Source organism: Girardinichthys multiradiatus, chromosome 15 (assembly GCF_021462225.1).
Source record: "Girardinichthys multiradiatus isolate DD_20200921_A chromosome 15, DD_fGirMul_XY1, whole genome shotgun sequence".
NCBI classification, from domain to species: domain Eukaryota; kingdom Metazoa; phylum Chordata; class Actinopteri; order Cyprinodontiformes; family Goodeidae; genus Girardinichthys; species Girardinichthys multiradiatus.
In genome coordinates, this window is record NC_061808.1 from 3,910,871 (window position 1) to 3,934,971 (window position 24,101).

Sequence of the window (24,101 nt, forward strand, 5' to 3'; positions counted from 1 at the left end):
TAAGATTTAAACCAGCCTAGCGCTGTTCCCCTGATCCCTACAGCTTATTCCAGCCTTTCTAAGAGAATATTATGATCGACTGTATCAAATGCAGCACTGAGATCTAACAGAACCAGAACAGACACAAGTCCATTATCTGAGGCCATAAGAATATTATTAGTGACTTTCAGCAGAGCTGTTTCAGTGCTATGATGAGCTATGAAGCCTGACTGAACTCTTCAAACAGGTCATTGCTGTGTAAATGCTCACACATTTGATTAGCAACTATTTTCTCAAGAATTTTAGATTAATTAATGTAATTTATTAAATCGTCTCAATCAAGCAAAGGTTTCTTAAGTAAAGGTTTAATTACAGCTACCCTAAAAGCCTGTGGTACATATCCATTTACTAAGGATAGGTTAATCATATCTAAAATGGGGCTGGTAATCAGAGGGAACACTTCCTTAAATAATTTGGTTGGGATTGGGTCTAACATACAAGTTGAAGGTTTAGATGAAGCTAATATTTCTGATAACTCAGGAAGCTCCACTGGATCAAAACAGTCCAAATACAGATCAGGTTCTACAGTTACTTCCGATGTCCTGCAACCATCCCCCACAACGCCCCCCAACAGCTGCAGCCACAATCCACCGCCCCCACCTCCCCAACCTCAAGAGGGGCCTTGGCACCTCCAACCCCCACCCTGAAGTTCCCCCCCACCAGCCCCCTACCCACGCCGAGGACGGCTCTTTCCATCCAGGAGAGGGACGTCAACAAACTCTTCAGGAGACAGAACCCCCGGAAAGCTGCTGGTCCGGATTCTGTCTCACCAGCCAGCCTGAAGCACTGCGCTGATCAGCTGTCTCCAGTCTTCACAGACATTTTTAACACCTCACTGGAGACATGTCATGTGCCAGCCTGCTTCAAGTCCTCCACCATCGTCCCTGTTCCCAAGAAGCCAAGGACCACAGGGCTTAATGACTTCAGACCCGTCGCCCTGACCTCTGTGGTGATGAAGTCCTTTGAGCGCCTTGTGCTCTCACACCTAAAAGACATCACTGACCCCCTCCTGGACCCCCTGCAGTTTGCCTACAGAGCCAACAGGTCTGTAGACGATGCAGTCAACCTAGCCCTTCACTTCATCCTCCGGCACCTGGACTCCACAGGAACCTACGCCAGGATCCTGTTTGTGGATTTCAGCTCTGCCTTCAACACCATCGTCCCAGTTCTGCTACAGGAGAAGCTCTCCCAGCTGAGTGTGCCCGACTCCACCTGCAGGTGGATCACTGACTTCTTGTCTGACAGGAAGCAGCGCGTGAGGCTGGGGAAGCACGTCTCTGACTCCCTGACCATCAGCACCGGTTCCCCCCAAGGTTGTGTTCTCTCTCCTCTGCTCTTCTCCCTTTACACCAACAGCTGCACCTCCAGTCACCAGTCTGTCAAGCTTCTGAAGTTTGCGGACGACACCACCCTGATCGGACTCATCTCTGATTGTGACGAGTCTGCGTACAGATGGGAGGTGGACCATCTGTTGGACTGGTGCAGCCAGAACAACCTTGAGCTCAACGCTCTAAAGACAGTGGAGATGGTTGTGGACTTCAGGCAGAACCCAGCCCCACCTGCCCCCATCACCCTCTGTGACTCCACAATTGACACTGTGGAATCTTTCCGCTTCCTGGGAACCATCATCTCCCAGGATCTCAAGTGGGAGCCAAACATCAGCTCCCTCATCAAGAAAGCCCAGCAGAGGATGTTCTTCCTGCGGCAGCTGAAGAAATTCAACCTGCCAAAGACTATGATGGTGCACTTCTACACGGCCATCATTGAGTCCATCCTCACCTCCTCCATCACCATCTGGTACGCCGCTGCTACAGCCAAGGATAAGGGCAGGCTGCAGCGTGTCATTCGGTCTGCTGAGAAGGTGATTGGCTGCAGTCTACTGTCGCTCCAGGAACTGTACACCTCCAGGACCCTGAAGCGGGCAGGGAAGATTCTGGCTGATCCCTCCCACCCCGGTCACAGACTCTTTGAGACTCTCCCCTCTGGCAGGAGGCTGCGGTCCATCCGGACCAAAACCTCACGCCACAAGAACAGTTTTTTCCCATCTGCCACCAGCCTGGTTAACAAAGCCCGGAAACCACCCTGACACTCTCCCTTTCCCCCACACCCCCCCCTTTTTTTGCTGACAGGACACCTGTAACCTGTAACTCTATGCGTTACATTAACGTTCAGCATGGACTCCTGCTTTACTTGCACTGCCATACTTGCACGATGATCACCTACACTGTTGTATTGCTCTTGCATCTTATACTGCTCTATATTTACTCTCACTCACTTAAAACTGTGCACATATATTTATATTATATTGTAGATATGTTTATACTGTTTAATTTGTACTGTATTGCACTGACTACGCCAAAACAAATTCCTTGTATGTCCAAAAACGTACTTGGCAATAAAGCTATTCTGATTCTGATTCTGATTCTGATGTTGTCTCACTTGCTGAGGATGAAGTAATCATCTTCGGGAGTATGTCAAAGATTTTATTTTTAATAGAATCAATTTTAGTTAAGAGGAATCCCATAAAGTCATGACTGCTGAGAGCTAAGGGAATGGATGGCTCAACAGAGCTATGACTCTGTGTAAGTTTAGCAACTGTACTAAAGAGAAACCTAGGATTATTCTTGTTCTCTTCTATTAATGATGAGAAATAAGCTGTTCTAGCTTGGTGAAGTGTCTTTTTATACAACAGTAGGCTATTTTTCCAGATTAAGTAGGAATCCTCAAGGTGCGTAGATCGCCATTTTCTCTCCAATTTTCTAACATTGTGCTTTAAAGTACACAGCTCTGAATTAAACCAGGGAGTCAGCGTCATTACTTTCATTTTCAAAGGGGGCTGCATTGTTTAACACACCACACAACGAGGAAGTAACACTATGAACAGGAGAATCAATTTGTGAAGGGGAAGAAACAAAATTATTGCCCTTCACTGTATTTTTCTGATTATGAGAAAATTAAAAGTGGAACAAATTCTTTAAATGTTGTCAAAGCATTGTCTGATAATGATCTATTATAATGAAATTTTCTTTCAGGTGTGGAGTACTTGGTTAAATTAAACTCAAAGGTTATTAAAAAATGGTCAGACAGGACAGGGTTATGAGGAAATATTGTTATGTCTTTACACTCAATGCCATATGTCAGCACAAGGTCCAGAGAATGAAGACAAAGGTGGTTAGGTTTGTTAATGTTTTGATCAAAGCCAATTGAGTCTAAGATAGCATTAAACGCTATATTTAGGCCATCACTTTCAGTGTCAACATGAATGTTAAAATCCCCCACTATAATAACCTTATCTAAGTCTGCAAACTGATCTACAAATTGAGAGTAAGGGCCTGGTGGACTGTACAAAACAACAAACAGAAGTGGTTTTAGTTGACTCATTTATAGTAACATAACCCTCTTGCTACAGCCTGGTTTCTGTGAGACAAAATAAATCTATCTGATTGTCACAAATCAAGTCATAAACTAGCAAAGTCTTTGAAGAGAGAGATCTTATGTTCAGCAAGCCACATTTAAGTTTAAGTTTTGTTTATTTTTTATGAGATTTTCATGATTTCCTCCTTTTAGATTATTTTTCAATCTATTCAATTTTGGTCGTGGGCGAGACACTGTCTTAATAGGGTAATGGGTGGTTAGCAGTACAGAAGCTGCAGAGAGGAGTGTTAAACTACGACCCTGCTTCCTGGTCTGAACCCTGGGTTGTCAGAGTAATCTGTTTCAAAAAACTGTTTCAGATCTCTAAAGTTGTAGGATTTTACAGATTTGAACTTTAATTTGCTTAGTTTTACTTTGAAGTACTTCTGAAATGCTTGAAGCTTATTCTCAACTTTTACCTCTCCAACATTTGCTCAAAGGTTTGTTCAAGTTTCAAAATTATTCTACCTTAAAACTTTATTTGTTTAATCTTAAGCGGGAAAATGTTTAAATAAATAAAAAGAAAATCCTTGTTGAGGTTGTTATACTGCATAAATACATACATGTTTCATACACGTTCTCAGTCTTTCTGACAATAATTTATACAGTTCAATGTTTAACAGAGCAGCAAAGTTAAAGATTTACTTTTACTGTTATCTTTGTTAGTCTTGCTACATAACATGTCTGTTCATTCACTCCAGACTGTTTTTCCTCAACTCTTGCAAGATTGATTGTTCTTCCATGTTATTTCAATTTTACCAGCATCACTGTGTGTCTTTAACACATAGTTATTTTGTTTAATTTCACAAGATACAATTATGTTGATGCTGCACAATGAATGATTTTAAAATATTTTTAAGTGATAAATTCCAAATTTCTTACCTGACAGCAGAACTGAAGGGTATTTTATGCTACAACTGTTGCAACATTTTAACTGGAGACCCGGTTTTCTCAGTCTTTGCAGTATCATTAACAACATATAAAACCTTACAGTGCCACAGATGGGTAACTTGGAATGTCATCTTCTTATTTTGTCTGTGTGTAATGTAAACATATTTTTAAACAGAATTGCTGTGATTCAAGACACTTTTCTGATAAGCTCCGATGATGAACTACTGTTGAGTAGAGTTTGTTGGTCTTTCACACCTTTCTCATAAACGTTGCATATGCTGTTACATCATTTCATCATCTGATGATTCAGTTTGTCAATACATCATATTGACAAATAGCAAAAAATTTAATGTACAAATGATCTCATAAAACATTTGTTTGAGCATCAGGAGCGCTCTATATATATATAGTCAGTCTTTTTCCACCGCTTCTTCTATAGTGGGCCATATACAGGTCCTTCTCAAAATATTAGCATATTGTGATAAAGTTCATTATTTTCCATAATGTAATGATGAAAATTTAACATTCATATATTTTAGATTCATTGTACACTAACTGAAATATTTCAGGTCTTTTATTGTCTTAATACGGATGATTTTGGCATACAGCTCATGAAAACCCAAAATTCCTATCTCACAAAATTAGCATATCATTAAAAGGGTCTCTAAACGAGCTATGAACCTAATCATCTGAATCAACGAGTTAACTCTAAACACCTGCAAAAGATTCCTGATGCCTTTAAAACTCCCAGCCTGGTTCATCACTCAAAACCCCAATCATGGGTAAGACTGCCGACCTGATTGCTGTCCAGAAGGCCACTATTGACACCCTCAAGCAAGAGGGTAAGACACAGAAAGAAATTTCTGAACGAATAGGCTGTTCCCAGAGTGCTGTATCAAGGCACCTCAGTGGGAAGTCTGTGGGAAGGAAAAAGTGTGGCAGAAAACGCTGCACAACGAGAAGAGGTGACCGGACCCTGAGGAAGATTGTGGAGAAGGGCCGATTCCAGACCTTGGGGGACCTGCGGAAGCAGTGGACTGAGTCTGGAGTAGAAACATCCAGAGCCACCGTGCACAGGCGTGTGCAGGAAATGGGCTACAGATGCCGCATTCCCAAGACCTGGGCTACAGAGAAGCAGCACTGGACTGTTGCTCAGTGGTCCAAAGTACTTTTTTCGGATGAAAGCAAATTCTGCATGTCATTCGGAAATCAAGGTGCCAGAGTCTGGAGGAAGACTGGGGAGAAGGAAATGCCAAAATGCCAGAAGTCCAGTGTCAAGTACCCACAGTCAGTGATGGTCTGGGGTGCCGTGTCAGCTGCTGGTGTTGGTCCACTGTGTTTTATCAAGGGCAGGGTCAATGCAGCTAGCTATCAGGAGATTTTGGAGCACTTCATGCTTCCATCTGCTGAAAAGCTTTATGGAGATGAAGATTTCATTTTTCAGCACGACCTGGCACCTGCTCACAGTGCCAAAACCACTGGTAAATGGTTTACTGACCATGGTATCACTGTGCTCAATTGGCCTGCCAACTCTCCTGACCTGAACCCCATTGAGAATCTGTGGGATATTGTGAAGAGAACGTTGAGAAACTCAAGACCCAACACTCTGGATGAGCTAAAGGCCGCTATCGAAGCATCCTGGGCCTCCATAAGACCTCAGCAGTGCCACAGGCTGATTGCCTCCATGCCACGCAGCATTGAAGCAGTAATTTCTGCCAAAGGATTCCCGACCAAGTATTGAGTGCATAACTCTACATGATTATTTGAAGGTTGACGTTTTTTGTATTAAAAACATTTTCTTTTATTGGTCGGATTAAATATGCTACTTTTGTGAGATAGGAATTTTGGGTTTTCATGAGCTGTATGCCAAAATCATCCGTATTAAGACAATAAAAGACCTGAAATATTTCAGTTAGTGTGCAATGAATCTAAAATATATGAATGTTAAATTTTCATCATGACATTATGGAAAATAATGAACTTTATCACAATATGCTAATATTTTGAGAAGGACCTGTATATGTGTGTATATATATATATATATATATATATACAGTGCCTTGCGAAAGTACTCGGCCTCCTTGAAATGTTCAGCCTCTTCCCACATTTCAGGCTTCAAACATAAAGATATAAAATTCAAATTTTTTGTGAAGAATCAACAAGTGGGACACAATCGTGAAATGGAATGAAACTTATTGGATGTGTCAAACTTTATTAACAAATAAAAAACTGAAAAGTGGTGCGTGCAATATTATTTGGCCCCTTTACTTTCAGCGCATTAAACTCACTCCAGATGTTCAGTGAGGATCTCTGAATGATCCAATGTTGTCCCAAATGACTGATGAGGACAAATAGAATCTACCTGTGTGTAATCAAGTTTCTGTATAAATGCTGGATAAATTGTTATAAAAGTTTGACACATCCAATAAATTTCATTCCACGTCGCGATTGTGTCCCACTTGTTGTTGATTTTTCACAAAAAAAAGGGTGGTGGCAGAGGCAAAAACTCGGACCTGGGAGGACTTCGGTGAGGCCATGGAGAAGGACTACCGGTTGGCCCCGAAGCAATTCTGGCAAACTGTCCGGCGCCTCAGGAGGGGGAAGCAGTTCTTCGCCAACACTGTTTACAGTGGGGGTGGGGAGCTGCTGACCTCGACTGGGGACATTATCGGGTGGTGGAAGGAGTACTTCGAGGACCTCCTCAATCCTGCCATCACGCATTCCGTGGTGGAAACAGAGGCTGGGGACTCGGGGTTGGACTCTTTCATCACCCAGGCTCTAGTCACCGAGGTGGTTAAAAAGCTCCGCGGTGGCAAGGCTTCGGGGTTGGATGAGAACCGCCCTGAGTACCTCAAGTCTTTGGATGTGGGGCTGTCATGGTTGACACGCCTCTTCAACATTGCGTGGCGGACGTGGACAGTGCCTTTGGATTGGCAGACTACCCCAGTCTGGTGGTCCCCCTACATAAGAAGGGTGACCGGAGGGTGTGTTCCAACTACAGGGGGATCACACTCCTCAGCCTTCCTGGTAAGGCCTACACCAGGGTATTGGAGAGGAGAGTCCGGCCAATAGTCGAACCCCGGCTTCACGAGGAGCAGTGTGGTTTTCGTCCCGGCCGTGGAACACTGGACCAGCTCTATACCCTCTACAGGGGTATAGAGCTGGTCATCATAGAGGACAGACATCAGAAGAGAATAAACTGTTGTTCTCTGTGGAAGTTAGACAATAGATTAGGAAAAAGGGTGAAACCAGCCAAGAAGGGCTGCACAATATATCACGAATATATGAACACAATATCAGTGTGTGAAAAATTCATATGTGAAAGGACTGTTTCATTCTAGCTTGAAGGTGTCAGTTATGAAGCAGGGATTTCGTCTGTTTGGATAATGGACCACCCTTCTTTCCAGAACTGGAAGAGTTAATTTAACCTGTTTGGTTTAATTTGAGATAAATATGAAGAATGTTGAGGCAGTCCTTCTCTGTCATTATTATATTTTCTTTGTGGCATGCACCAGTACCATCGTCAGTAAAACGGCCCCCCAGCATGATGCTGCCACCTATATGCTTGATAGCTAGTCGAGTATTCTTAGGTTTGAAAACATAAAGCAGTAACTGACAAATTATCCAGCCAGAAGCTGGTTGATGCAGTTTTCTTTTGCTCAGTCCTACCTTCTTAATGAAATGATCCTGGAACATGATATCTCGAGTGGTTTTGTGTGGGAGAGACATCGGAATGATATTTGCCAGTCTTTGGGTTTCGTGGATAACAGCATCAGTGTAGGGCAGGTTTTTCCTGTCTGCAATCTGAACCTGACGGTCTCCTATGACTCGTCTCAGCTCTTCCTGAACCTTGTCTAATTACAAAAAGGACAAATTATTAAATTATAAATAAATGTAAGTCTCAAAAATATTTAGTTCCAGTGGTAATTTTCTTTCCAAGCAGCCTGTCTATGTGTTCCAGTTGAGAGTGACAATTTTTACCCTGTATCTGAGGGAACTTGGCCATAAACAGGAGTCCCCATCTCAGTGTAGTGGAGGTTGTCTCAGTACAGCCCCGAATCTCACAAAAGAAGACATTTAGGAGTTCATGTCTGTTCGAAAGATGCATTAAGCCCCAAAATGACAGACTTCATATTTTTATTCAAAAACAATCAGATTTGTTTGTATTGTGTTCCATATATTCACTGCCCGCTTCACCCAACCTGACAATGAGTCTAAAGGAAAAGAAGACAAAAAGAGGTTATTTGGGCACATGTGGTACCCCAACTGCACAATTAGGCTCAGGCATACGGAACGCCAAAGTGTTCAAAATTAAATAACTAAATGAAACATTATAAAATAAATCAATAAATAATAGATAAACATATAATGTGACAATGAAAATCTGAAATAATTAAATGCATATGAAATTCTCGGCTCATTATGAAATATATTTCATTTTCCATTGAAAAACAGCATTATATTTTTGAAACATTTTGAAAATTTGAATTTTCATATAAAATGTTCAACTAATAATTGAAGTGATTGCTGAGACTATTTTTATGTAATTCCAGCATTTTTTATTTTTTTTTCAAAATGTCATTTTTAAAAAGTCAGCTTTTATTTCAAAAAGCCAGCTTTTATTTTAAGAGTGATTTTTTTCCCCATGGCCTATTTATCCATTTCCTGGGTACCCTAACCCTAACCCTGCTCTGGGAGCAGGTACCCAGGAAACTAATCTCTATGCAAGGATCAGCCAATGAGGATGCAGGTCCAGCCCGTTGATGCTGATTGGCCAACAGTCATTCAGTTGTAAAGTGACATTATGAAATAAATAGGCCATGGGGGAAAATCACCCTTATAAAATAAAAGCTGGCTGTTTGAAATAAAAGCTGACTTTTAAAAAATTTAATTTTGAAATAAAAAAAATCGCTTGAATTACATAAAAATAGCCTCAACAATTATTAGGTATAAATTTTATATGAAAATTATTTTATATTATAACGCTGGTTTTTTTAAATATTTAATATATTTCGTGATAATGAGCTGAGAATTTAATATGCATTCAATTATTTCACAATTTCATTGTCACATTATATTTTTACATGTTATTTAATGATGTTGGTACTTATTTCATAATATTTCATTTATTTATTACATTTTGAACACTTTGGCATTCCATACAAGCGGACTGGCCATTTGTCCATTCTAGAGAAGTCAAGAACGGCTGTTCAGTCCTGTACCGTTGTCCTGCCTCATTAATTACCCACGGCTGATTTCCGAGCAGCCGTGGAGCCAACCAGAGAGAGGGAGCACGGTGGGTGTGTTCGCCCAGGAACAGGTGGAAGCAGAGCGGCTTAACCCAGACTGACGTTAGTGTTAAACCTGAGAGCTGGCTCAGAATGGGCAAATTGTAAGCTAGTGCTAATCACTTATTCACCCAACTAGATATGAGGTGGAGGTTCACCAATGAGCATCATCAGGGTCATGACGAGGGACTTTCACCTGACCTACAGGTAAAGTTGGATGAATACCTGATCCTTTACCTTAGTCAAAATCACAGCATTTAATCTTAAAGTTACTAAACACATTAAAAGGCCCTTCGGATCACCACATCGCATCTCGTGGCTGCAGCCGGTCCTATAGTCCAGTTCTACATGTAGACAGAAACAGGTGTTGCTCAATAAACTGGGAAAAGATATCCTGGTGCCAGTAAGACGTAGTAGAAAGAGCAAAAGTAAACCTCCCTCTTCTCTTTCATATGTTCTGATCCTAAACATACAGCTCTGTGATGTTTAAAGATGCAGAATTAATGAGAAAGAAATCATAGTTAATCACAGGTGGATCATTAATTAGTTAACTGTTTTATTTTTCTGAATAATACATAATATATAAACTAAAATCATTAAACAAGGATACCGTTTTACCCAAGGTAATACATACATACCACTTTATGTATACATTTTTAAATAACTGTAAAATTAGTACTGGCCAAAAGGTGAAAGTCCAAGAAAGGTCCAGAATGAGGCTCCATGTTAGCTGCTAAAAGCTTTGTTAGCTGCTAAAAGCTTCATTAGCTGCTAAAGGCTTCGTTAGCTGCTAAAAGCTTCGTTAGCTGCTAAAAGCTTTGTTAGCTGCTAAAAGCTTGGTTAGCTGCTAAAAGCTTTGTTAGCTGCTAAAAGCTTGGTTAGCTGCTAAAAGCTTCGTTAGCTGCTAAAAGCTTGGTTAGCTGCTAAAAGCTTCATTAGCTGCTAAAAGCTTCGTTAGCTGCTAAAAGCTTTGTTAGCTGCTAAAAGCTTGGTTAGCTGCTAAAAGCTTTGTTAGCTGCTAAAAGCTTGGTTAGCTGCTAAAAGCTTCGTTAGCTGCTAAAAGCTAATGGCTCTGCTATTGTTTTATGGAGGTCAACATTATTCACAATAGAGCTCATTTTGTTCATTCTGCTATCGACTGTAACACTCCACTAGCGCTCATTGTTATTTGATATTTAAAAGTACACGTGGAACTAAAACGGGTTGTTAAAATTGTCAAAGCCGATGTATGCTTCAGTAAAAACTGAGCCACTAGTGACATCATCACGCCCGCCGTCAAGACGGCCAAATTATGACTCTATCCATTTATAAATTTAATATTTTAACTATATAATTTTGTTATCATGCACTGAGACTATCAATTATATTGTGCAATTGTATGCAGCCTGTTTTTGGCAGAATGATACCCCTTACTGAAATCCAGTCTAACCAGTTGCCTTCAGAAGTCACCTAATTATTGAACCTAGTTGACCAGGTTGTTAAATCAGAACAGCTGTTCTGTGAAGGCCTCAGAGGTACCAGAATCAGTGGTAGGACTGTGAAATACAGATGTCACAGACACAAATGCAGGCATTTTGCCTTTGAGTACACCTGTATTGTTTAGTTTCGATCTGTTTTGCTGACAGTTGAGCCCTTTAAGTATTTATACCACTGAGATCTTTTGATTTTAAACAATTTTATTCAGCAAAGATGTTTGTGAGAGGAAATGAGACATGCATCCCTCAATAGAAAATAAAACAACACAAAAGAGGTAGCAGTTTTCACAAATAACTGTTTTTATTGCATTTTATTTAAAAATGGGACATTGAAAATTATGTATACTTCATTCATCCTTGGTGATGAGCTCCAAATCTTTGAACTTGGAAGGCCTCCTTGCCATTTTAATTCAGCAAAAACAACTTCAGCGGCATGTCAAGCACAACATAATTAAAATCCGTTTTTACATGAAACACATGACACGATACTATTTATTACTTTATTATCTTATTAATTAATTCAATTCAGTTTCAATTCAGTTGCAATTTAGTTTTAGATCAATTCAGTTTAGTTCAAGTAGCATTAATAGTTTCTGTTTCACAAAAGTAGTTTTTCAGATATTGCTTTGCATATTTGTTTTGTTGAGTTTAACTTGAGTGGCTCGTCTTCTTCACATCCGACTAACGGCACACAATTTATGAGGTGAAGGGCTGAGAGTGATGCCTCCACGTGGGGTCAGATCCAGTTGATTTTCTGTAACTCCTGGTGCAGGAGTGAAGCGGAAGTGCTGCAGCAAGGTGGTGAAGAAGATGAAGAGCTCCATCCGGGCTAAACTCTCTCCAAGACATATCCTGCGCCCTGGAGCAGAGAAAAGGGGAAAACTGAAGATCTTCTCCTGTAAAAGCACTTCAGCGGAGATACCTGAACTGACACATACCTGCAGAAAATGGCAGGAAGGCATCACGCTTGACAAATTTTCCATCTTTGTCCAGAAAGTGAGCGGGATGAAAGCTGTGGGGTTTCTCCCACTCACTGGGATCATGGAGGACAGAGGTCAGGAGAGGAAAGACTGTGGTCCCCTGTAGCAAGCACAAAATATGGAAACAGAAGAGAGAATTTATCTAAGAATTAAATTGTGTTAGCTCTTATAATAAAAAAAAAAAATAAAGCAAACGTTTCAGCTGAACTGATGATTGTTTCTTCTTCAAGCTACTTTCAGCAATTAAACGCTTGTAGATGACGGACGAAATGCTGTTGCAGAATGTTCTTATTTAAAAATAATTATCCAGTTTGTAACCATATAATCTTACATAGAGAGAAAACTCTAAAAGTAAATTTTTAAATGGCATGTTTTCCTTGCATTCTTCATTTTGACCACTAGACGTCCTCAGTCCTCGCCTGCAGCACCAAGCCCCTGTTTCTGTATCATCTTCCACACAAATAAACCTGCTTCTGCTGCATTTTCAAACAACATTTGAATATATTTACATTTTCTGCATACATTTGGGTTCATGGCAATTAGTGTGTCTCAGCAAGTTCTTTCCAACTGACTTACTGTTTGTTTTTGCGCATCTTTGAAATAATCGTCTCCACATTTACATAAAACTGCAGCAAATACATTCTTGTTTCATGCTTTAATTTTAAAACATTGATTTCTAAACTCATAAGCTGAAAGAGTATTAATGTAGCCCACAAAGGTGCATGCCCTGGCCTGTAGCCCTGAACTGTAATAAGGTTAAATAAAAATGTATAATTTAACATCACCTCATTTAAAATTAATTGCAGTATTACTGTGAAATGTGGGATTATTTTAGTATTTTCAGTAATGTTGGGTTTGCTTTTCCTATCTTGATATAAATTTATATTTATTTTTTTCCAGACTGACCTTCTTAATGAAGTAACCCTGAAACATGACGTCCTTGCTGGTTTTATGAGGAAGTGCAGTGGGAACGATGCTGGCCAGTCTTTGTGTCTCATGGATGACGGCATCCGTGAACGGCAGACTCTTTCTGTCTGCAACCTGAACCCGTCGATCTCCTATGACCCTCCTCATCTCCTCCTGGACCTGGTCTTTTAGATGGAATGAGATGAAGGTAATGATCATTTATTTACAGCAACAACACATTCTTGGTCAAGGTCTTTCCTTCTTCTTCTCGTGGTAGTAAAGTGTTTACCTTGTATCTTTGGATATTTGGCCATGAGAAGAAGCCCCCATCTCAGAGTGGTGGATGTTGTTTCAGTGCCAGCGTTGAACAAGTTTGCGACCGTATTCAACAGGTTGTCATTGTGAAAGTGACTGTTTTTATTGCCAGATGCCTGTAAATAAACCAGCAACTGTGATTCTGCTTAAACATTTCTGTCATCACATCCAGTCATTTTTATTACTGTTCACTTTTCTTCAGGACTCCCCCGATTAATACAGGTCCTTCTCAAAATATTAGCATATTGTGATAAAGTTCATTATTTTCCATAATGTCATGATGAAAATTTAACATTCATATATTTTAGATTCATTGCACATTAACTGAAATATTTCAGGTCTTTTATTGTCTTAATACGATGATTTTGGCATACAGCTCATGAAAACCCAAAATTCCTATCTCACAAAATTAGCATATCATTAAAAGGGTCTCTAAACGAGCTATGAACCTAATCATCTGAATCAACGAGTTAACTCTAAACACCTGCAAAAGATTCCTGAGGCCTTTAAAACTCCCAGCCTGGTTCATCACTCAAAACCCCAATCATGGGTAAGACTGCTGACCTGACTGCTGTCCAGAAGGCCACTATTGACACCCTCAAGCAAGAGGGTAAGACACAGAAAGAAATTTCTGAACGAATAGGCTGTTCCCAGAGTGCTGTATCAAGGCACCTCAGTGGGAAGTCTGTGGGAAGGAAAAAGTGTGGCAGAAAACGCTGCACAACGAGAAGAGGTGACCGGACCCTGAGGAAGATTGTGGAGAAGAGCCGATTCCAGACCTTGAGGGACCTGCGGAAGCAGTGGACTGAGTCTGGAGTAGAAACATCCAGAGCCACCGTGCACAGGCGTGTGCAGGAAATGGGCTACAGGTGCTGCATTCCCCAGGTCAAGCCACTTTTGAACCAGAAACAGCGGCAGAAGCGCCTGACCTGGGCTACAGAGAAGCAGCACTGGACTGTTACTCAGTGGTCCAAAGTACTTTTTTCGGATGAAAGCAAATTCTGCATGTCATTCGGAAATCAAGGTGCCAGAGTCTGGAGGAAGACTGGGGAGAAGGAAATGCCAAAATGCCAGAAGTCCAGTGTCAAGTACCCACAGTCAGTGATGGTCTGGGGTGCCGTGTCAGCTGCTGGTGTTGGTCCACTGTGTTTTATCAAGGGCAGGGTCAATGCAGCTAGCTATCAGGAGATTTTGGAGCACTTCATGCTTCCATCTGCTGAAAAGCTTTATGGAGATGAAGATTTCATTTTTCAGCATGACCTGGCACCTGCTCACAGTGCTAAAACCACTGGTAAATGGTTTACTGACCATGGTATCACTGTGCTCAATTGGCCTGCCAACTCTCCTGACCTGAACCCCATAGAGAATCTGTGGGATATTGTGAAGAGAACGTTGAGAGACTCAAGACCCAACACTCTGGATGAGCTAAAGGCCGCTATCGAAGCATCCTGGGCCTCCATAAGACCTCAGCAGTGCCACAGGCTGATTGCCTCCATGCCACGCCGCATTGAAGCAGTAATTTCTGCAAAAGGATTCCCGACCAAGTATTGAGTGCATAACTGTACATGATTATTTGAAGGTTGACGTTTTTTGTATTAAAAACACTTTTCTTTTATTGGTCGGATGAAATATGCTAATTTTGTGAGATAGGAATTTTGGGTTTTCATGAGCTGTATGCCAAAATCATCCGTATTAAGACAATAAAAGACCTGAAATATTTCATTTAGTGTCCAATGAATCTAAAATATATGAATGTTACATTTTCATGATTACATTATGGAAAATAATTAACTTTATCACAATATGCTAATATTTTGAGAAGGACCTGTATGTTGCATTTTCACTGTGAAAGTCAAAACTTATAAATCTACTTTAATGATTTGTCTTCTTCTCTTTCAACTGCACCTCCTCACAAAACCTAACATGTTTAATAATCTTCATCACAAATACTAAAGGAAGAAGTGAATAACTTCCATCATTAATTATATTTGCTACTTTTCTTTCTTAATATGATTTTTACTTAATTATTAATTCTTACATTTGAATTGTTAAACTAATATCCAAGAAAACATTAGAAAGTTGAAAACTATTTAGTAAGTAATAGTAAGTAAGTAGACTTTATTCGTTTTGTACCTTTCACAGATCAAAAACTACAAAGTGCAATAAAATCAGGCATAACAAGCACAGATGATGAAACATAAAAGAAAAGATGAAACAGCATAAATCTATTTAATTATTGGATCCACATCTTGAGATTTATGCTGTGGGATTCCCAACATCTCATCTCATAACTTCCTTTTCCAAATACACACCGGACCTTTGTCTTTTTATATTTTGAATGTTGAAAAAAATGTGTCTTACTCACGCTTTGTTGTAAAAATTTGAATTTGTTTTTAATTATACGTCTCCACTACAGTGAAATTATACAGCTTTATATTTTTGGAATCAGATTTATGAGCAGATTTTTTTTTGGCATGGTCCCATTTAGACTAAACTAAAAGATAATCCAAGGCATAAAAAAGGAGCATTTTGTGTTTGACAAGCTGCAGTGAAGGGGGAGTTCTTCAGACATATCTACAACAGAATATAAAGTATAATGCTGGTGTTGATATTGATCTAATTTTGTAATTTATTACATACCTCCTATGCACAATGCATTTAAACATGCATCATAGAAGATCCTATTTAAAAGAAGGTTTTATCTTCAATGAAAATATATATATTAGTTAGAAGCATTCTGCCACTGCAACTATAAATTATAGTTTGTTAATGCATGTTTTATCAGAAAGTCTTATAGCAGTACTTTCAAGATTTAACATTAAAACAGAAATTTGAGCATATCTTCTCAGAAATACAAAACACTAAACTGGGAGAATGATCCAGCTGTGATTTGACGGGAAAGTGAGCAAGTTCAATCAAAGCTGATAAACTCTAAAATCATTTCAGATAAAGGAAACCAAACCTCCAGATTTTGCTTGCGAACCAGAAAGGCATCAACAAAGCCTCTGCACATCTCAGGGTTCAGGGTCTGCTTCAACTGACTGAAGAGGGCAGAGTTCTGTTTCCTATTGGCTGCAACAGTTTCCAGAAACTCCTTCCTTGTTGTCAACCATTTAAAGAGGCGTGGAAACATGTTGTAAAGCTTTCAAGGAAAAAGGTCTTGTATAAGTTAATGATGTATGCAGCTTGCAACGTCAGCTTGGAACATGATCTTGCAACATGTTGCCATCTGCGATAAATACCTGAAAGGATGGAGAGCCACTGAGCAGGATGCTTTGGTTTGTTCGATCCACCATTGATGTGAACTCTGGGTCACTGTACTCAAACCTGCTGCCATAAACCATGGAGCAGATGATGTTAGAGACCGCATAGTTTGTTGACTGCATTGTATCAAAAGGTTCCCCTGCGACAAAGTAAAAGGAAATAAGTGGAGTTATAGGGCTGTGAAAAAGTATTTGCCCCCTTACAGATTTCTTCTATTTTTTTCACACCTAAATGTTTCAGATCATTAAACAAATCTTAGTATCATTCAGAGAACGCCTTACTCAATTTAAAATACAGTTTTCCTTTGATTAGCGGGAAAACCATCCAAAACAGCTTGACCCTATGTGAGACAAGTAAATACTCCCCTTGTTAAATCACAAAGGAATTGTGATGAGCCACATTTTATATGTTGGATTTCACTAGCAAGACCCAGGAATGAATACTGCCAGACTTGTGGAGTCGAGAAACCTGCTAAATAAAACCTGACTGACAACAAGAAGTAGGCTAAAAAATCTCAAACTAATTAGATCAGAAATCAGGTTTTGTGTAGCAAATTAACATGAGGACTAAGTACTGATCACCATCATACCCAGATCTGAGGCCCAACCTCCAAGATGAATGGAAAACAACTAAAAGTGTAACTTAAAAAGAAGCATAACCAACTGTGTCACGAGGGAGGTCTGTCATCGGACCATGGAAGACCCAAAAATGATGGCATAAGGCCCTGCTGGGGGCCATACCATCACTTCCAGTAAGTCTTGTTCTTCTTTACGCTGAAGATAGTTCTTAATGACTTGGGCAGTATGTTTGGGTTCGCTCACTTAGCATTTTGTAAATTGATAAAAATAAAGCATCATTTATAATTCTGAAAGCATTCTTTGTTTGTTTACAACATTTTTTCACACCTGCCCAAACCTTTTGCACAGTCCTATATATATATATATATATATATATATATATATATAGGACTAAAAGAGCATGTGACTTTGACCAAACAGTATGAATTCGCATTTAAAAGCAATTTCAAAGCAGCATTAGCTGACCTACCCAACAGTTAGCAGCTTCACAGCTCTGTGGTGGGGTCCATATAATTTTTGGACTTTAATAATGTACAAGTTGTGGTGAAGTGTGATGAGACAGGACAGATGGACTTCACCGGACTTCAGCCAACGTTAGTTTTTTCAGCATGGGGGAGGCCCGACACACATCACACATGTTTAAAAGCTCGTGTGTGTGCAGGACATGACCAGGTTGATTTGTGTTTGATTAGCAATCATTGGCAACTCAGAGATGGGTTGGATTTTGCAGCTTTATGACATTAAACATTCAGTTGAATGAAAGCTATTGTTATCGTGATCTATGAAACTGGACTGCATTTATTGTAAAAAAGTATAGATTTTACCTTTGAATTTCTTAAAAACCTCAATGAGATGCTGACACTCCTCAATAATTTTGTCTTCACATGCCTTCTTGCCCATTCCAAAGTCTCTGAGGTTTGTCAAAGCAAAGCGCCGCATTTCTCTCCAAGAATCTCCATTTGACCATAAGACCCCTAAAATAAAATAAGATGAAAGAAATGACTTAATTTCTGATATACAGATGCAAATCCAAATTACTAAAGGCTGTCTTTTCTCACCATGCCCTTTGTTGAAATCCTGTAAAATTTGCAAGGAATCTCGTTCTCCAAACTCCTCGTCAAACTGGACAAGAGCCTCCTTTACCGACTTGTATCCTGCCAGGACCACCACTTTTTTGGGCCCAAGATAGACAGTGAAGACTGATCCATACTTCTTGGATAACTAACAATAGAAATATACTCGTCATGTTTCTGTTATCTAAAAATATAGACAATGACCAATTAAGAAATAATGATAATTAATGAAACATATAACTGGGCAGGGCAAAAGTGATGTCAGCAATGAGCATGTGTAGCATGTGTGTACCATCCGGTACTACCACTAGACGTTTTTGTCCTGTCGCCCTCAGGATCTTTAAGGGAACTTAAAATGGTTGCTTAGCTGTGTTCAACCTCTGCAGTGAAGAGCAAAAAGCCTTTCAAAGACAGTGTTTTTGCCTTTGCCATCATGAGGTCATAGGAGTGTGGATGCCTGACAGAAAATCCCTTAAAAAAGCAGAATTATGTGCAGATCGTGACCTTTTACGAATGTGGTCAGCTAGACTTTGAAGCATGTTTGACTTTAAATGTTGCTTTCAGTTAACTGCTCACTCCATTTTCTAATCTCAGTATGGTTTTAATTCACCAGCCTGAAATGTGAACACTTGTCATTTCTTTCCACATCCTAATATAAGAACATATAAAGTGCTGCAGATTTTTTTTTTTTTTTTTGCTCGTGTCCTGACTGATACCTTTGTACAGTAAGATCATGTTGATCTGTTGTAAACTCTATCAAGTATGTCTTTAGTACTATGGTACAAATGAGCAAAGGTCAAATATCCAACTGCAAAAGCTTGGCTTAATTACAGGTTAATTAGATTCTCCAGATTTGATGTTGAGTCTGTGACTAAAAAGACTGATTGCTAAAATGTTATCAAAAAGTGGTTCAGCTAATTACTGAAGTGTTCACACTTATATAACCAGGCTTTTGCAGCTTTTTTTTATTTTAATTATTACTGTTGCATTACAACCAAGCCAGATGTCAGTAGCAACCCTAAAAATACCAAGTAATGCTATGGCGTACCTTTAATATTCTGTATGTCCATGCGACAATAAAACTGAGTAGTGTAAGTATTGGCATTTTCTGAAAATGATCTCATTTTCTAAATTATGGTGACAGTATTTCTATGTTTCAGCAGTAGATCATTAGGGTTTTGCATTGCATCATGACTCCAGCAACTTTGAATTCATGACATAGGCAGGATAAAATGAATTTGCATGAATTCACCTCTCATAGAAAGCTCCTCTGACCTGCTTACCTCCATTAATGTGTGGTATGTTTTGCTGAGGTCAAGTTGCAGAAGGTTTCCAATCACAGGAAGGGGTCTCGGTCCCGGTGGGCCCTTCCCATGTTTTGCAGAACTAAAGCTGGTGGAGGAAATTAAATACACAAGCAGAAGAACTGCCAGAGCCAACAACAAAGAGCCAGAGTAGGACTGGAGCAAAACATCTAAAATCCCCATTGCTTCAAAAAGTATCGTTCTGAGAGTGAAAGTAAGTAAGTGCTTTGAGGGAAACCAGGTGGTTTAAGTAGCTTGGAATAAAACACAGCCCAGTTTGACTGGACAAATAGAAGGAGAGTTCACACACTGAAGATGGCAAATGATTTCTTTAACCTAGAGTACTTTGATCTGCATCAAAGTATTCCTGATTTTACAACACTGCATGAACCAGCAGCAGACACGCTGCACCTATATATACAGGTCCTTCTCAAAATATTAGCATATTGTGATAAAGTTCATTATTTTCCATAATGTCATGATGAAAATGTAACATTCATATATTTTAGATTCTTTGCACACTAACTGAAATATTTCAGGTCTTTTATTGTCTTAATACGGATGATTTTGGCATACAGCTCATGAAAACCCAAAATTCCTATCTCACAAAATTAGCATATCATTAAAAGGGTCTCTAAACGAGCTATGAACCTAATCATCTGAATCAACGAGTTAACTCTAAACACCTGCAAAAGATTCCTGAGGCCTTTAAAACTCCCAGCCTGGTTCATCACTCAAAACCCCAATCATGGGTAAGACTGCCGACCTGACTGCTGTCCAGAAGGCCACTATTGACACCCTCAAGCAAGAGGGTAAGACACAGAAAGAAATTTCTGAACGAAGAGGCTGTTCCCAGAGTGCTGTATCAAGGCACCTCAGTGGGAAGTCTGTGGGAAGGAAAAAGTGTGGCAGAAAACGCTGCACAACGAGAAGAAGTGACCGGACCCTGAGGAAGATTGTGGAGAAGGGCCAATTCCAGACCTTGGGGGACCTGCGGAAGCAGTGGACTGAGTCTGGAGTAGAAACATCCAGAGCCACCGTGTACAGGCGTGTGCAGGAAATGGGCTACAGGTGCCGCATTCCCCAGACCTGGGCTACAGAGAAGCAGCACTGGACTGTTGCTCAGTGGTCCAAAGTACTTTTTTCGGATGAAAGCAAATTCTGCATGTCATTCGGAAATCAAGGTGCCAGAGCCTGGAGGAAGACTGGGGAGAAGGAAATGCCAAAATGCCAGAAGTCCAGTGTCAAGTACCCACAGTCAGTGATGGTCAGGGGTGCCGTGTCAGCTGCTGGTGTTGGTCCACTGTGTTTTATCAAGGGCAGGGTCAATGCAGCTAGCTATCATGAGATTTTGAAGCACTTCATGCTTCTATCTGCTGAAAAGCTTTATGGAGATGAAGATTTCATTTTTCAGCACGACCTGGCACCTGCTCACAGTGCCAAAACCACTGGTAAATGGTTTACTGACCATGGTATCACTGTGCTCAATTGGCCTGCCAACTCTCCTGACCTGAACCCCATAGAGAATCTGTGGGATATTGTGAAGAGAACGTTGAGAGACTCAAGACCCAACACTCTGGATGAGCTAAAGGCCGCTATCGAAGCATCCTGGGCCTCCATAAGACCTCAGCAGTGCCACAGGCTGATTGCCTCCATGCCACGCCGCATTGAAGCAGTCATTTCTGCCAAAAGATTCCCGACCACGTATTGAGTGCATAACTGTACATGATTATTTGAAGGTTGACGTTTTTTGTATGAAAAACACTTTTATTTTATTGGTTGGATGAAATATGCTAATTTTGTGAGATAGGAATTTTGGGTTTTCATGAGCTGTATGCCAAAATCATCCGTATTAAGACAATAAAAGACCTGAAATATTTCAGTTAGTGTGCAATGAATCTAAAATATATGAATGTTACATTTTCATCATGACATTATGGAAAATAATGAACTTTATCACAATATGCTAATATTTTCAGAAGGACCTGTACAGTTTTGCCACAGAATCTCTCATAAGAATGCACATATTTGTGTTTTACATCATTAGTGCAGAATTATCGAGTTAAAAATAAATCACACTGTAGACCTTACAAAAAACTCCTCATTAAATCCCTCCTTTACGACTAATGGAGCATGTGTTCTGACGTCATTGTAGAATTACAGTGTTTAACAGGAAAAATGTAAAATATGTTTTATTCAAGATATAAGAATGTGTCCTAAGAATTGACTTTAGTTCATCTATAATGGATTCACTGAAAGTAAGTTTTGTTACAGTCTGGTATTGCTAGAACCGACGACAGGATTGTGTGTCCTACTGTATGAGAGATAAACTCTCAAGCTTTCAGGACTAACATGAAGGTCTGTTAACCTACTACCTAGAGATATTTAAAGTCTGTCTATTCATTCCCAGCAATCAGCATGCTGCAGAAATTGCACAAGTTTCAGAGCTTATTCAAACAAAGGTAGAGCCACAGTGCAACTTGAATTAAGCAAGCAACAAGTTAAATATTCACTGAAACATACTAGTTTATATAAACTGAACTGTGTTTGGCATGATGCAGCTTATATGCAGTAAAGATAAAACAGCCAAACTTATGTTCTTAGTCCATTGTATGATTATATATTCTCCCTCATATAAAATTACCCAACATATACTGTGTAATCACTGTGTAATTACTTTAAGAGATTGCTTATCTATCAATCTCAACACAGCAACTGTTGCTAAGCAGAGTTTCATTTACAATAACTGAATTATTATTTTTTTTGGAATATATTCTCACATTGTGTGATGAACCCTTCTGCCAATAAGTTGCAATGACAGCTAGTTAGTTTAGTTCATTCTAAGTAATATTAAGCTTGAAACGTGATGGCAATGTGAAGATGTTTGATGGTTTTAGTACATTTTTTTCTCATTTTCTGATTGGGTTATGGATTCTGGTGTTATCTCCTGCCCTGTTAATTGATTAGTTGGGTCTTTGGTTTACTATTTGGTTTGTTGGATCTGTAGTTTGCAGATTAGTAGATTCACTGGTTTTCTAGTTGATTTGGTTATTCTCTGATTGGTGTAGGTAGGTAGGTAGGTAGGTAGGTAGGTAGGTAGGTTCATTCACTAGTTATCTAGTCAGTTTGTTAATAATCTGTTCAGTATGTTGGTGCTCAGGTTGACACGTAGGTTAGCTTGATGTCTTAGCTGTTTCCTTCACACACACCCACACACACATTCATGGATTACTATCTTTGTGAGGACTTTTCATTGACTTCCATTCATTTTCATTCGTTTCTATGGCCTAAACCTGACCCGACCCCCTAACCCTTTAACCATCTTCATAGGAGGCAACTACTGGCGGCCATTTTGTGTCGAGTACTTAAACAGCATGTACTGCTGTTCTAACAGCTGGACAACAGTGATTAAATTTAAAAGGCAATTTCATAGACTTTTGTATATAGGCTGTATATAGCGCATCAGAACATGGAACAAATCTCCATCAGAACCAGACCCAAACTCCATCAGAACCTTGTCCAAAATCCATCAGAATCAGATGGAAACTCTATCAGAACCAGATACAAATCTTCAACACAACCAGGTCCAAACTCCATCTGAACCAGGTCAAAGTCTATCAGAACCAGGTCAAACCTATCAGGACCAGGAAGAAAACTTTGCCAGAGCCAGGTCCAAATCTCCTTCAGAATCAGGAGGTCCCTTCTATCAGAACCATGGTCCAACATTCCTCAGAACCAGACCCAAACTCAATCAGAACCAGGAGGAAACCTCTATCAGAACCAGTTCCAAGAAGCATCAGAACCTGGAATAAATCTCCACAAGAACTGGACCCAAACTCCATCAGAACCAGTTAGGGACCTTCCACCAGAACCAAGTCCAAACTCAATCAGAACCAGGAGGAAACGTCTATCAGAACCAGATCCAAACTCCTTCAGAACCTGGCAAAAAGCTCCATCAGTACAAGGAAAGAAAAACTCCATCAGAACCAGGTACAAACCTGTATCAGAACCAGGTCCAGACTCTATCAGAGCCAAGGAGAAGCATCCATTATAACCAGGTACAGACTTCCACCAGAACCAAATACAGATCTCCATCAGAGCCAGATCCAAACTCTATCAGAACCAGGAAAAAACCTCTATAAGAACCAGGTCAAAACTCCATCAGAACCTGGCAAAAAGCTCCATCAGAAGATACCTTTGTAGTTGTATGATTGTTTGATTTGTTATACAGTTTTCTTGTTTTGCTTGTCCCCTAGTTTGGTGGTAAGTTTGTTAATTGGGTTAGTTAGTTAGTTGTTGATTAACTGGTTGATGAGGTAACTGTCTTTGTAGTTGCTTTATTTAGTCTTGAGGTTGGTTGGGTCGTTTGTTTTGTAGATAATTGGCCTGATAATTGGTTCAGAGGTTTTTTTAGTTGGTTTGCTGGTTCTCTGGCCAGTTAGTGCAGTGTATTTAGCTGGTAGAGTCTCTGGTTAGTTTATTGGTTTTGTAGCTGGTTATTGAAAACCACCTACAAAATAATTTCTTTACATTCTTTATACAATCATAATTATGTAGCCACCTTCGTTAGTGTA

General features: G+C 39.8%; 1 protein-coding gene across 2 annotated transcripts in view; it reads right to left on the bottom strand.

The window, feature by feature from the left end:
- Nucleotides 1-19,773, bottom strand: part of LOC124881937 (cytochrome P450 2K1-like) — a 31,193-nt gene extending 11,420 nt beyond the window's left edge. The window contains exons 1-9 of one of the 2 annotated variants that reach the window (XM_047387928.1): nt 19,507-19,767; nt 18,209-18,371; nt 17,975-18,124; nt 16,551-16,711; nt 16,271-16,450; nt 13,283-13,424; nt 12,994-13,178; nt 12,046-12,187; nt 11,387-11,966 (exon numbers count right to left, since the gene is read on the bottom strand). In XM_047387928.1, coding sequence (XP_047243884.1) covers nt 11,779-11,966; nt 12,046-12,187; nt 12,994-13,178; nt 13,283-13,424; nt 16,271-16,450; nt 16,551-16,711; nt 17,975-18,124; nt 18,209-18,371; nt 19,507-19,710 — 1,515 coding nt within the window. In that variant the 5' untranslated portion in view covers nt 19,711-19,767 and the 3' untranslated portion in view covers nt 11,387-11,778. Of the gene's footprint in view, nt 1-11,386; nt 11,967-12,045; nt 12,188-12,993; nt 13,179-13,282; nt 13,425-16,270; nt 16,451-16,550; nt 16,712-17,974; nt 18,125-18,208; nt 18,372-19,506 lie in introns of those variants that run through there. The other variant, XM_047387929.1, reaches the window with a different exon arrangement.
- Between the last annotated feature and the right edge of the window lie 4,328 nt (nt 19,774-24,101).